The sequence below is a fragment of the Microcebus murinus genome, chromosome 12 (assembly GCF_040939455.1).
Source record: "Microcebus murinus isolate Inina chromosome 12, M.murinus_Inina_mat1.0, whole genome shotgun sequence".
Classification (NCBI taxonomy): domain Eukaryota; kingdom Metazoa; phylum Chordata; class Mammalia; order Primates; family Cheirogaleidae; genus Microcebus; species Microcebus murinus.
This window is the reverse complement of record NC_134115.1, coordinates 82208636-82221908: the sequence shown is the minus strand read 5'-3', so window position 1 is coordinate 82221908 and position 13273 is coordinate 82208636. Positions and strand designations below refer to the sequence as shown.

The window sequence follows — 13273 nt, the reverse complement described above, 5'->3', positions numbered from 1 at the left end:
TTTTTGTTGTATTCGTGAATTATATCTTGTATGTCTGGGGCATCAGTTGTAATTTCTCCTTTATTGTTCTTGATGGAGCTGTTTAGAGATTTTTCTTTTCTGCTTTTCATTAGTCTAGCCAATGGTGTGTCTATTTTGTTTATTTTTTCAAAGAACCAAATTTTTTTTTATTAATCTTCCTTATAGTTTCCCTGTTGTCAATTTCATTTAGTTCTGATTTGATCTTAATGATTTCACTTCTTCTTCTGGATTTGGAGTTTGTCTGTTCTTCTTTTTCCAGCTCTTTGATATGATTCATTAGGTTGTCTATCTGTTATCTTTTTGATTTTTGGATATAAGTGTTTATGGAAATAAACTTTCCTCTCAGGACCTCTTTAGCTATGTCCCACAGGTTTTGGTAACTTGTGTCACCTTTGTCATTTAGTCCAAAGAATCTTTTGATTTCCATCTTGATTTCCTCATTTATGAAGTGAGCATACAGCAGAAGGTTGTTTAGTTTCATGACTTTGTGTAGAAATAAGAACTCCTGTTAGGATTGATTTCTACATTTATTCCATTGTGGTCTGAAAAGATACATGGTATAATTTCTATTTTTTTAATTGTTTGAGATGTGCTTTGTGTCCTAGGATATGGTCAATCTTAGAGTATGACCCATGAGCTGATGAGAAGAACATATATTCAGTGGTTTTGGGGTAGAATGTCCTGTAAATATCAGTCAGGCCCATTTGTTCTAGAGTTCTGTTTAAGTCCATTATTTATTTGTTGATTTTATGTTTGTAGGATCTTTCCTGTGCTGTCAGTGGGGTGTTAAAGTCTCTGACTATTATGGTGTTATTGTTTATCCATTTGTTTAGATCAAGTAGACTTTGCTTTATGTATCTGGGTGCACGAAGGTTGGATGCATATATATTTAGAATTGTTATGTCTTCTTGTTGAACTGTACCCTTCACCATTATATAGTGACCTTCTTTGTCTTTTATTACTTTTGTTGATTTAAAAGCTATGTTATCTCTAATCAGCACGGCCATGCCAGCTTTCTTTTGGCTTCCGTTTGCTTAAATATTGTTCTCCACCCCTTTACTTTTAGTCTAACTGCATCCTTGCAGGTTAGATTTGTTTCCTGAGGGCAGCAGATACTTGCCTTGCATTTTTTTATCCATTCGGCCAGCCTAGGTCTCTTGAGTGGGGAGTTCAAGCCATTCACATTTATTGAGATAACTGATAGGTGAGGCAGATTTCTGTTCATTATGTTGGGTTGAACTTTGTTGCTTTGTTTTCTCTCTTGAGCCATTGTGGTATCTGGGCTTTGATCTTTAGCTTTGAGTAGATTTACATTCATGAGTTTTTATTGTGCTGATCCGTAGGTAACATTGTTTGAGTACTTCTTGAAGGGCTGGTCTTGTCTTGGTGAATTCCCTCAGTCTTTGCTTATCTGAGAATGTCTTGATTTCTCCTTCATATACAAAACTTAGTTTTGCAGGGATTAAGATTCTAGGCTGGGCATTGTTCTGTTTCAGAAGAGTGAGAATGGGGCCCCAGTCTCTTCTTGCTTGTAAAGTTTCTATAGAGAAGTCTGGCATTATTCACATTGGCTTTCCCTTGTATGCTACTTGCTTCTTTCATCTTACAGCTCTTAGAAGGGCCTCTTTATTTGATATTTTGGTCAGTCTTATGACTGCATGTTGTGACATCTTCCTGTTTGCATTTGAATCTCCCAGGGGTCCTTTGAGCTTCTTGAAGTTGTATCTGGAGATTTTTTGCAAGGCCTGGGAAATTTTCCTATATTATATCTTCAAATAGCTTGTCCAACCCTTGAGTGCTTTCTTCCCCTTCTGGTAACCTTATGGCCCTCACATTAGGTTTCTTCACATAATCCCACATGTCTTGTAGGCTTTGCTCCTTTCTCTTATTTCTCTGCTCTATTTCTGTGACTGATTTATTTAATTGGAAGATGTTATCTTCAATCTCTGAGATTCTTTCTTCTGTTTGATCTACCCTGTTCTTGAGGCTTTCACTGTTTTTTGTAGTTCCCTGAATTGATTCTTCATTTCCAGGAGTTTGGTTAAACTTTTCTTTATTGTTTCAATTTCTTTAGTGAATTTTTGTTCCAGGTCCTGGAGTCTTTTTGTGTTTTCTTTGTGTTGGTTATCCAGTTGTTCTTGCAAGTTGTTGAATTTTCTTACTATCCACATTTGAAATTCCTCTTCTGTCATTTTGGTGGCCTGATTTTGATTGGTGTCTGTTTCTAAGGGGCTGGTGCTCCTTTTTGGGGGTGTTGTTTCCTTTTGGTTCTTCATATTTCCAGAGTTCCTTCGCTGATTTCTTCCCATCTGGATCAGTTGTTGCTTCTTGCCTTTAGGTTTTTGTTTGGTTATTGACACACCCTGTTTAGTCTGAGCCAGTAGGTGGTGTTTGTGGGTGAGATTCGACCACACTCTGTATGATGACTCAGTAGGTGCCATGAAAAGGGTGTGCAGAATGTCCTCCCTGTCAGTTAGTGGCCCTTGCTCAGAGGAGCAGGCTACACTGTTGTTTTGGGGCCTTATATCCAGTTCTTATTCTCCTGGAGAGGCACTCTAGTGCCTCAGGTGGTTGGTGGGGCCCTGGGACTTCCAGGTGTGTCCTTTTCTCCCCTTCAGTGATGGTTGGTCTGGGAGTGAGTCTGGGTGGAGTTTGGTTGGGTAAGCCTGCCCTCAGGTACCACCAATACTATTGGTAGGCGTCAAAGTTCTGTTCTCTGCTTTCGGGGAAAAGCTGTCAGGGAGGGGCTGGAATGGCCCCACTCAGTCAGAAAGTCTGCGTGTGGGGGTGGAGCTGTCTGAGACCCGCGGTCTGGAGCAGGCCTCACTTCTTTCCACCATCCCCAACTCATGCAGCTACTCCTGGGCCTCTGCCAGCAGGCCAGACCTCATGCCACCAGGCCTCTCCTGGATGTGATGCTGGCCGGGAGGTTCCCTGCACAGGATCACCGCCTGGGCTGGGTGCACAGCCCCCCTTTGGGAGGAGGGTTGCCCTTAAGGATGCTGATCTGCCCCTGAAAGCACACACACCTCAGTAGGCTGTTCATGTATATCCCTTTTGTGCCCCGGGCAATGCAAGACCTGGGTGCACGGGATCTGGTCTGCAGGTCTGATCTCTGGGCCCCCGGAGTTCCATCCCTAACCCCACCAGGGAGAGGAGTGCTAGTCCTAATTTTCCCATGGGGAGCCCAAGCTGGGTTGATGTCTCTCAACCTCAGGGTCAGCACCGTTCTCCTGGAATCACCCGGCCAGCAGCACCTGGGAGGGCTGGAGGGTAGGGAGCTCACCATCTGAGTACCCCTCAGTCAGCTGTAGGGCCCCAAAAGGGAAGGTTCCAGTCCCTGGAGATGCCTCCAGCTGGTGGCTATATTGTCTCTCACGGCAGCCATGTATAGTTACGGGGGAGGGGAGAAGGAGGCAATATGATGTCTGCCACTGGGCTCAGGTCTGTGTACAGGGAGGTGCCCTGAGGGAGTTGGGAGCCTGGTGCTGCATCTGCTACAGGCTTACCGCTCACTGGCGGTGGCCATCTCTGGGCTGGTGTCCGCAGGTCTCTCCAACCGCTGGGGAGCCCACCAGCAATCTGAGATGCAAGGCAGGGGAAAGTTAACGACTCCACCTACCCTTGCTGCTGGTCTCCATGCTACTCAGGAGGTCTCTGCTTCCAATTCTCCTCCACAACCTCCTCCCTTAGAGTCCCTGTGGTCTCAGGTACCCCTCTTTCTGACCCTCCTCCGATGTATGCTCATCTGCTTGCTTCTTCCTTTTAATTTCTCCTAGAATCTGTCTTTTCTGCAGAGACACTCTGTCTGGAGGTGTTTCTCAGCCACCATCTTGCTCCGCCTCAGGAGTTCCACAATCGCTTTTTATAATTGAGTAGTATTCATTGTATTCATATACCATATTTTACTAATCCACTCATGGATTGACTTGCACTTGGGTTGTTTCCACATCCTTGCTATAGTGAATTGTGCTTCCATAAACATTCGAGTGCAGTTGTCTTTATTATAAAATGACTTTTGTTCCTTTGAGAAGATGACTAATAGTGCTATTGCTGGATCAAATGGCAGTTCTACTTGTAGCTCTTTGAGGTATCTTCAAATTCTTTTCCACAGATTTTGCATTAATTTGCAGTCCCACCTGCAGTGTAAGAATGTTCCTATCTCTCCATATCCTCACCAGTATTTGTTGCTTTGTTATTTTTTGATAAAGGCCAATCTTACTGGAGTTAGGGGATATATCATTGTGGTTTTGATTTGCATTTCCCAAATGATTAGAGATGTTGAGCATTTATTATATGTTTGCTGGCCATTATTCTGTCTTGTTTTGAAAAGTTTCTGTTCATGTCCTTTGCCCATTTATTAATGCAGTTGTTTGATTTTTTTCTTGTTGATTTTTTTTGAATTCTAGCTAGATTCTTGTTATCAGCCCTTTATTGGATGAGCAGCGTGCAAATATTTTCTCCCATTCTGTAGGTTGTCTATTTGCTCTAATTATAGTGTTTTGGGCTGTAGAGAAGCTATTCAATTTCATCAGGTCCCATTTATTTATGTTTGCAGCTGCTGTGAATGCTTTGGGGGTCTTCTTCATAACTTCTTTGCCCAGGCCAATGTCTGAAACAGTCTTCCCGACATTTTCTTCTAGGATTCTTGAAGTTTCTTGCCTTAGGTTTAAGTCTGTTATCCATCTTGAATTGATTTTTGTATGGGGTGAGAGGTAGGGATCCACTTTCAATCTTCTGCATGTAGCTATCCAGTTTTCCCAGCACCATTTCCACAATGTATATTTTTGTCTGCTTTGTCAAAGATTAGATAAACAAATTGACAGCCCTCTTGCCAGATTGACAAGAACTTGAAGCAAAAGGTCTCTAAGAAACTCAATTAGAAATGAGAAAGTAGGGGTCAAAACACACATCATGTAAATACAAAATACTATCTTTGCATACTATAAAAACCTATATCCCCCAAAACTTCATCATGTGGAGAAAATGGACAAATTCCTGGAAAAATACAACTTCCCTAAGTACACCCAGGAGGAATTAGAATTCCTGAACAGACCAATAACAAGCACAGAAATTGGAACAGTGATTAAAACATTCATAAAGGAAAAGTCACAGACCTGTTGGCTACACTTCCAAGTTCTTCCAAACATTCAAAGAAGAAGTCATACCTATACTATAAAAATTATTCCACAACCTTGAGGAAGATAGTATCCTCTGTAACTAATTCTACAAATCCAACATCATGTTGACACAAAAACCAGGAATGGACACAACAAAAAAATAAAACTACAGACCAATATCTCTCATGAATATTGCTGCAGAAATCCTCAACAAAATTTTAGCAAATTGAATCTAACGCCATATCAAAAAAATAATTCACCATGATCAGGTGGGCTTTATGGCAGAGATGCAAGGCTGGTTCAACATATGAAAATCTAAAAATGCAATTACCTCATAAATAAAAGCAAGAACAAAGACCATACGATTCTCTTAATTGATGCAGAGAGAGCATTTGACAGAGTGCAGCACACCTTTATGATAAAAACTCTTAGCAAAATAGGCATAGACGGGACATACCTTAAAATTATCAAGGCCATATACAATAAATCCACAGCCATTATCATTCTGAATGGGTAAAAATTGAAACTATTCCCACTTAGATCTGGAACCAGAAAAAGATGCCCACTATCCCCACTTCTATTGAACATAGTGCTGGAATTCCTTACTAGAGCAATTAGACAAGAGAGGAGAATTAAGGGCGTCCAAATGGGAGCCGAAGAGATCAAACACTCACTCTTTGCCATGATATGATATTATATATAGAAAACCCCAAGGATTCAACCAAGATATTCCCAGAATTGATAAATGAATTCAGTGAAGTCTCAGGATACAAAATTAAAACACACAAATCAGGGGCATTCTTATATAGTCAAGCTGAAATTCAAATGAAAAATGCAGAACCTTTTACAATAGCCTCAAAGAAAATCATATATCTAGGTATATATTTAACAAAAGAGGTGAGAGACATATGCAGGGAGAACTTGAAACACTAAGAAAAGAAATTGTAGAAAATGTAAACACATGGAAAAATCTACCTTGCTCATGGATCGGTAGAATAAACATTGTTAAAATGTCCTTAATACCTAAAGTGATATACAGAATTAATGCATTCCCTGTCAAAGTTCCATTGCCAATCTTTACAGATCTATAAAAACTAATTCTTTTTTTTTATTATCCAGTCAATTTATTAAATATTACCTATAGAGTATCAGGTATCTCTATTTCACATAAGCAAAAAATGATTTTTCAGCATTAATAACAACTACTCCATAGAGGAATACAAATAGTCAACATTAAACCCAACTCTACTTTCAGACCAACCATGCAACTTTAGATCAGAAGACACATGGAACATTGCATCCTAATTCCTAAATTTGCAATCAAAGATGTGTTCAGAGATAAGTATTATGAAATTGATAAGAAGCTAAAATAAGTTCTTAAAGCAAATAGCTATTAAACCTGGACAGAAGACTCTTTAATTTCTAATCTAAAAACAGCTTCACAAATCATTTGGAAAATCAGTCTAGCGGCAAACATAATAAACTGCATTTTCCCCCATTCTTGAAGCCAGTCTTTTTCAAGAAAAGACCAAATTGTTGAAGACAATAAAGCCTGAAACCTGATGCTTGAGCCTTGGTTCTGGATCAGTTTTCTGGCTTGGGCTGGTCAAGAGTCACTTCCTTCAGAATCTTCATTAGTGAACTTAAGCGAGTATGTGTTAACATTATCTTCTCTTTTAGCTTTGCAATATTTTCTCGTAGAGGTATATTGTGAATATCCATCTCAGATGCATTTACTATGGCTTTTGTTTTTAAATGATAGCACATAATTTTGTCACTGGAAAGGCAGAAGTGACCTCTCAAGGCAGCCATGGCAGCATGGGTAGAATATAGATGGAAACCAATGGGAATCCCACAAGGACCACAGAATAGAAGGTTATAAGTGCTCCCTTTGAGCGAATCTTCAATGCCAACTAGGAAGCGCGTTTCCAAATGGACGTTATTTGTGACTCTGGAGAAGACCACGGCTCCAAGGGACAGCGACAGGTCCCAGGCGAAGTGCACTGAGTCGGCAAGCACGGCGTGGCACTGGGCGCAATGGAACACTGTGCACCTCTCGGGCTCCAGCCACCGCGGCAGCTGCGGGCCAGCAGCAGGCTCCTCCGCCTCTAGCTTTGCGGAGCCTAGAAGCGAGGATCCTTTCACTACCTGCGTGTCCCACTCCATGGAGGTTGTCAAAGAAGGTTCGTCAATCGGCCTCCTAGCGCCATCATTAAAGTCACCCCCAGGCAGCGCTGCACCGCGAGAGATGCTGTTGTGGCCACGCCGCCATCTTCCAGCAACAGGCGGCTCCATTTCAAATCCGCACCAGGCCCCTATAAAAACTAATTCTATGCTTTGTATAGAACCAGAGAAGATATCTCTGTCAAAGCAATCTTAAGCAAAAAAGAACAAACTGAGAGGTATCAGTCTACCAGACTTCAAGCTGTACTACAAGGTTGTAGTAATTAAAACAGCATGGAATTGGCACAAGAATAGAGACATAGATCTTTGGAATAAGATTGAGAATCCAGAGATGAAACTGTCTACATATTTTCATCTAATCTTTGACAAAACTTCCTTCTCTTATAACTGAAAGTTTTCTGCAAAATGAGTTTTTTTCCCCTCCAGGTAGATGCCCAGTAGTGGGATTGCTGTATTGAATGGTAGATGGACTTTTACTCTGAGAAGCTCCCTACAGTTTTCCATTGAGGTTGTACTAATTCACATTCCCACCAATACTACATACTGTTCTCTTCTCACTGCAACTGCACCAACATATATTGTTTTTTTTTTTTTTTGAGTTATTAATAGAGGCCATTATAACAGGGGAAATGTGATACCTCATTCTACTTTTTAATTTGCATTTTCCTGATAGACTATCTCATTGTGTTGTGAGTTCTCTGTTTTTGAGGCAGTCAAACAAATGGTAGATGACCACAGAGCCTATTCAGTTTGCAGGGAGGATCAAAGATTGAGTATAGGGAAAGATGTAAAATTTTGTAGATGGTAAGATCTAGTATAACACAAATGTCAGTTTTAAACATATCAACATACAAATCATATATTTGTATATATGTGATCATCTATCATATATAACATGAGAGTAGTTCAGATGATCTATTGACCTATCTAAACTATTTCGCCCCACATCTAAGGACAGAACCAAATTCAAAGTCTCTAATATCTGTTTGACACCATATTGAAAATAGTTGGTAAAAAGAAAAAAAAATTATCACTCTTAAAGAGTTTCACATAACGAAATAAACGGGTAAGAATTTTCAATCATCTGCGTCCAGAGAGCGGAGCCTGGCTTGACCAGGTGGAGTTGTGAAGGACGCTGTTTCTCCAAATATAACCAGGAGAGACACTATCATCCATACCCTTCTGTGACTTGGGACCCTGCGCTTCACTCCAAAAGTTACGACTCTGCCTTGAGGCAGAGCTGAGAAAGAGACTGTTCCCATTTCTGCCGCTTGACTCCAAGTCTATATTTAAAGAGACAGAAATGTGAGAGTGGCGGTTCATGCCACTGCTCCACCAGTCTGATCTTGGGAAGTCTCTCACTGCTCAAGCCGCCCGCGCTCTGTGTCCAGAGAATGGAGTCTGATTTAGCAAGGTGGAGTTACGAAGGAGACTGCTTTTCCAGATATAACCAGGAAAGGCATTAGCACCCACACCCTCCTGCAACTTGGGACTGGCACTTCGAGTCAAAGGTTCCAACTTCCGAACAGAAGTATCGATGTTTGGAATAGACCTGAGATACCAGAGATGAAACCATCAGTATATGGTAACCTAATCTTTGATAAAGCAGGCAAAAATATACAATGGGGAAAAGAATCTCTCTTCAATAAATGGTGCTGGGAAAACTGGATAGCTATATGTAGAAGAGTAAATCAGGATCCCTACCTCATACCTCTCACAAAAATTCACTCAAGATGGAAGAATCCTAGAAGAAGATGTTGGGAAAACCTTATTAGACATTGGTCTAGGCAAAGAATTTTTGAGGAAGACCCCCAAGGCAATCACCGCAGCATCAAAAATAAACAAATGGGATCTGATCAAATTAAAAAGTTTCTGCACAGCCAAGGAAAATATCATTAGAGCACATAGTCAACCCACAGAATGGGAGAAGATATTTGCTCTCTACACACCTCTGATAAAGGTCTAATAAGAAGACTCTATCTAGAACTCAAAAGAATTAACAAGAAAAAAAAAACAAACAACCCCATCAAGAAATGGGCAATGGAAATGAACAGAAACTTTTCTAAAGAAGACAGAATAATGGCCAGGAAACATATAAAAAATGCTCAACATCTCTAATCATCAGAGAAATGCAAATCAAAACCACAATGAGATACCACCTAACCCCAGTGAGAATGGCCTGTATCAGGAAACCCCAAAACAACAAATGCTGGCGAGGATGTGGAGAGACGAGAACACTTTCACACTGCTGGTGGGACTGCAAATTAGTGCAACCCCTGTGGAAAGAATTTGGATATATCTCAAACAGCTAAAAATAGACATAAAAAGAGCATAAGACATTCTATTATAAAGACATCTGCACTTGAATGTTTATGGCAGCACAATTCACTATTGCAAGGACATGGAAACAACCCAAGTGCCTGTCTATTCATGAGTGGATAATCAAAATTTGGTATTTGCTCACAATGGTATATTACTCAATTTTAAGAAACGACAGCGAGATAGCACAGTTTATGCTATCCTGGATTAAGCTAAGCCCATTATCCAAAGTGAGGCGACACAAGATCAGGAAAATGGGCTCCACATGTACTCGCTATCAAATTGGTACTGACTGATTAAAACTATGATGCTCAAATGGTGGTAGTGCTCACCAGGGATTCGGGGGTGGGGGGAGACCCACATCTTAGTAATATGGCGAGCATTGTGGAGGGGGAGGGCTTACCTCTAACCCTTCTAAGCGAGGGCAATGATATAAAATGTACCAAAATGTCAAAAAATCAAAAAACATAACAAATAAAAAAAAAAAGTTTATCGGGTGGCGGGCAGGTGGGAGGGGGGAGGAGGGGATGGGTGTATACTTACATAAGGAGTGTGATGCGCACCACCTGGAGGATGGAAGCGTTGGAAGCTCTGACACGGTGGGGGGTGAGGGGATGGGGGGCGGGGTGAGGAATGGCAAGAGCTATATATGTAACCTTAACAATATTTGTACCCCTATTATCCCCCATAATATGATGAAATAAAAAGAGAAAAAAAAATTTTCAATCATATTTTTGAAAGTAGGATTTTAAAAAGAAAAATTATTTAGTATATATTTTAAAAAGCTATAACCATCAAACATTATGGTTTGACACAAATAGGGATGATTAAATTAGTGGAATGAAATAATGAGTTAGGAAATAGATTTAAGTATATATTAGAATTTACAATACGGGGCATTTCTTAATTTAATGTGAAGAGAATGTTTTGCTTAACCATCCCATGTTGGCAAAGCATTATATCTCCACTGAGTCATCATTAGACAGTATAAGGATAAATGAAAGCCAGTTGACAATCCCAAAGCAAGCCTAAGTAATAATCCATGGCTACAAATGGTCTTTACCAGTCATGTATAGCCATTGACTTTTATTTTTATAGCCATCGACTTTTTAACCAAAGATCCTTACTGGTAGTTTATGTCCACTGATTTTTGACTCTGCCTCCAGTGCTAATAGGAAACATTTCCGATTACATGGAGTAAACCTTCCTTTATTGTGAAATGAATTGACATAAAGGACTATAGGCATACTCTCATCTCTAGAGAGAGGAGCACACAGACAGGAAGCCCCAGGATGAACACTCCTCGAGAATATGAAGGAATGAAGAGTAGAGACCAAAGACATGTAGAGGCATAGAGCTGTGTTACTGACAGTCAGTGAGGTCATTGGTGCCAGTTGTTGAGAACCTATGATCCCACAGCCTAGAACATCCATAGAGACCTTGTGAAAATGAAGAAAAGGACTACAGTTGTACCATGGCATGATCAGGGAATACTGACGCAGCAGTTGGGGAGCCCTTAATCTGATGGGAGGTGAGACACACCTATGTTCCCTCCTCTACACATCTGCAAAAATTTCTGACAGCTTCAAATAGAATAGAGTAGCTATGTATGCATAATTATCTTTGCATGTATAGATATCTATTAATATATAGATGTGTACAAACATTCTCTGCTAGTTCAAATGACCAACCTTGGATAAATTGATGAATAGAAGGAAATATGGGAGGCTCCAATTAAAAATGGAAAGTGTAAAGGGAATGGAATGATTCCTGGAATGGAGAGATATTACAGAGCAAGTCTACAATTGGAGCATCAGTATGAAGATATCTCAACCATCTATTCCTGGGATGACAGAGACCACAGGGTGCAAAATTGCAAGTTGCAGCTACAATTGATGAAAGAATATTCTTCACACAGGAGTTGATATCTGGTGCTGTCTCTCTCACACACACAGGCAGGCAAATACCCGTCTTGGAAATCAGGGTCCACAGATTTAATTGGCCTTTGTAGAAGGAAACCTACCCGTGTGAGACTTCAACTTATTTAACAATTTCTCTAAGCCTCGTTTCATATCTTTGTTTCTTAAACTGTAGATAAATGGGTTTAGCACTGGTGTCAACACAGTGTAGGTGATTGTTGCTATTCGGTCCTTGACAGTGTAGCTGGACAAAAGCCGAAAGTAGACATAGGAAACACTTCCATAAAACAAGGTCACCACAGTGAGATGGGAGCCACAAGTGGAGAAGGCTTTGCGTTTTCCAGCTGCTGAGGGAATCTTGAGAACAGAAAAGAGGATTCTCAGGTAAGAGATGAGGATACAGACAAAAGGAGTCATCACAGTGGCCAGCCCTTCTGTCATGGCCACAACTTCAATGACAAAGGTAGAAGAGCAGGACAGTTTCAGGACAGGGTAGCCATCACAAAAAAAGTGATGGATAACATTTGATGCACAAAACGTGAGCTTATTCACCAGGAGAATGTATAGGAGGGAGTGAAGGTAGGAGAAAGTGATGGAGAAGGCCAGTAGCAAGGCACAGCACCTGCGGTTCATAACAGTGACATAGTGGAAGGGGTTACAAATGGCCACATAGCGGTCAATGGCCATAGCTGCCAGGAGATAACTGCCTATGTTTCCAAAGGCCAGGAAGAAATACATTTGTGTCAGGCATTCAGCATAGGAAATGGTCTTTTTCTCTGATAAGAAGTTCACCAGCATCTTGGGGACTATGACTGTTGTGTAGCAAATATCAGCAAAGGACAGGACACTTAGGAAGAAATACATAGGGTTTTGGAGTCTAGGGTCAGAGTGGATAGCCGAGATGATGAGCATATTTCCCACCAAGGTGATCAGGTATATGATAAGAAAGAGGGCAAAGAGTGGCTTCTGGTCCTCAGGCCGAGAAGAGAGTCCTAAGAGGATAAACTCAGAAAGTCCTGTCAGGTTCGACATTCCCATGGACAGTATGTACCTAAAAGTAAACAACATTGTCAATTAACAGTTCTTATGTCATCTAGAACTTGCATCTTTTGATATTGTTCTTACTCTGAACAGGTATCAACAGAGCATTTAGTCTCATGTTTAATTATCTTCCTGTGTATGGAAAAAACCAGAGCTGCTAGTATGTTTTCCCTTTAAAAAACTTTGAGGTATAAATCTGCCTTAGTCAGTTCAGGCTGCCATAACAAATTACCATAGGTAGCATAGCGTAAACAACAAACGTTTATTTCTCACACTTCTGAAGGCTAAAAGTCTAAGCTCAGGATGCCATCAAATCCAGTATCTGGTGAAGGTCCTGTTTCTTGATTTTCAGATGGCCATCCTCCCATGGTATCCTCCCCTGGCAGAAGCAGAGAGGAAGCAGGTCTTGTTATAAGGGCACTGATTGCATCATTTGAACTCCACCCGTCACAATCTCATTACCTGCCAAGGCTCCAAGTCCAAATAATATCACATTAGGCATTAGGGTCTTAACAGATGAATTTGGAGGAGGGGACAGAAACACTCAGTCCATAGCAAGATCTATAGAGACCATAGGAAGGGAAAGAGTGAGGGAGTGGGTGAGGGAGACAGATATTAGGATTCATAGTTTGATACCTTTTTCCTCCTCTTTACTTTGTGGCTGATCAT

The 13273-nt window shown here is 40.8% G+C and overlaps 2 protein-coding genes across 2 annotated transcripts; both read right to left on the bottom strand.

The window, feature by feature from the left end:
- Positions 1–6255: 6255 nt before the first annotated feature.
- Positions 6256–7413, bottom strand: LOC142874382 (protein Mis18-beta-like). The gene is given in 2 exon segments (XM_076009235.1): positions 6256–7371; positions 7373–7413. Coding segments are annotated over 2 exon segments (687 nt in total). The 3' UTR covers positions 6256–6725.
- Positions 7414–11638: 4225 nt separating this feature from the next.
- LOC105875311 (olfactory receptor 1L3-like) lies at positions 11639–12601 on the bottom strand. The gene has a single exon (XM_012772246.2). It carries the CDS (start codon positions 12599–12601, stop codon positions 11639–11641), a length of 963 nt encoding a protein of 320 aa, XP_012627700.2.
- Between the last annotated feature and the right edge of the window lie 672 nt (positions 12602–13273).

Coding starts and splice junctions, on each gene's coding strand:
- LOC105875311 (XM_012772246.2), bottom strand. CDS start 12,601: ATGGGAATGTCGAACCTGACAGGACTTTCTGAGTTTATCCTCTTAGGA.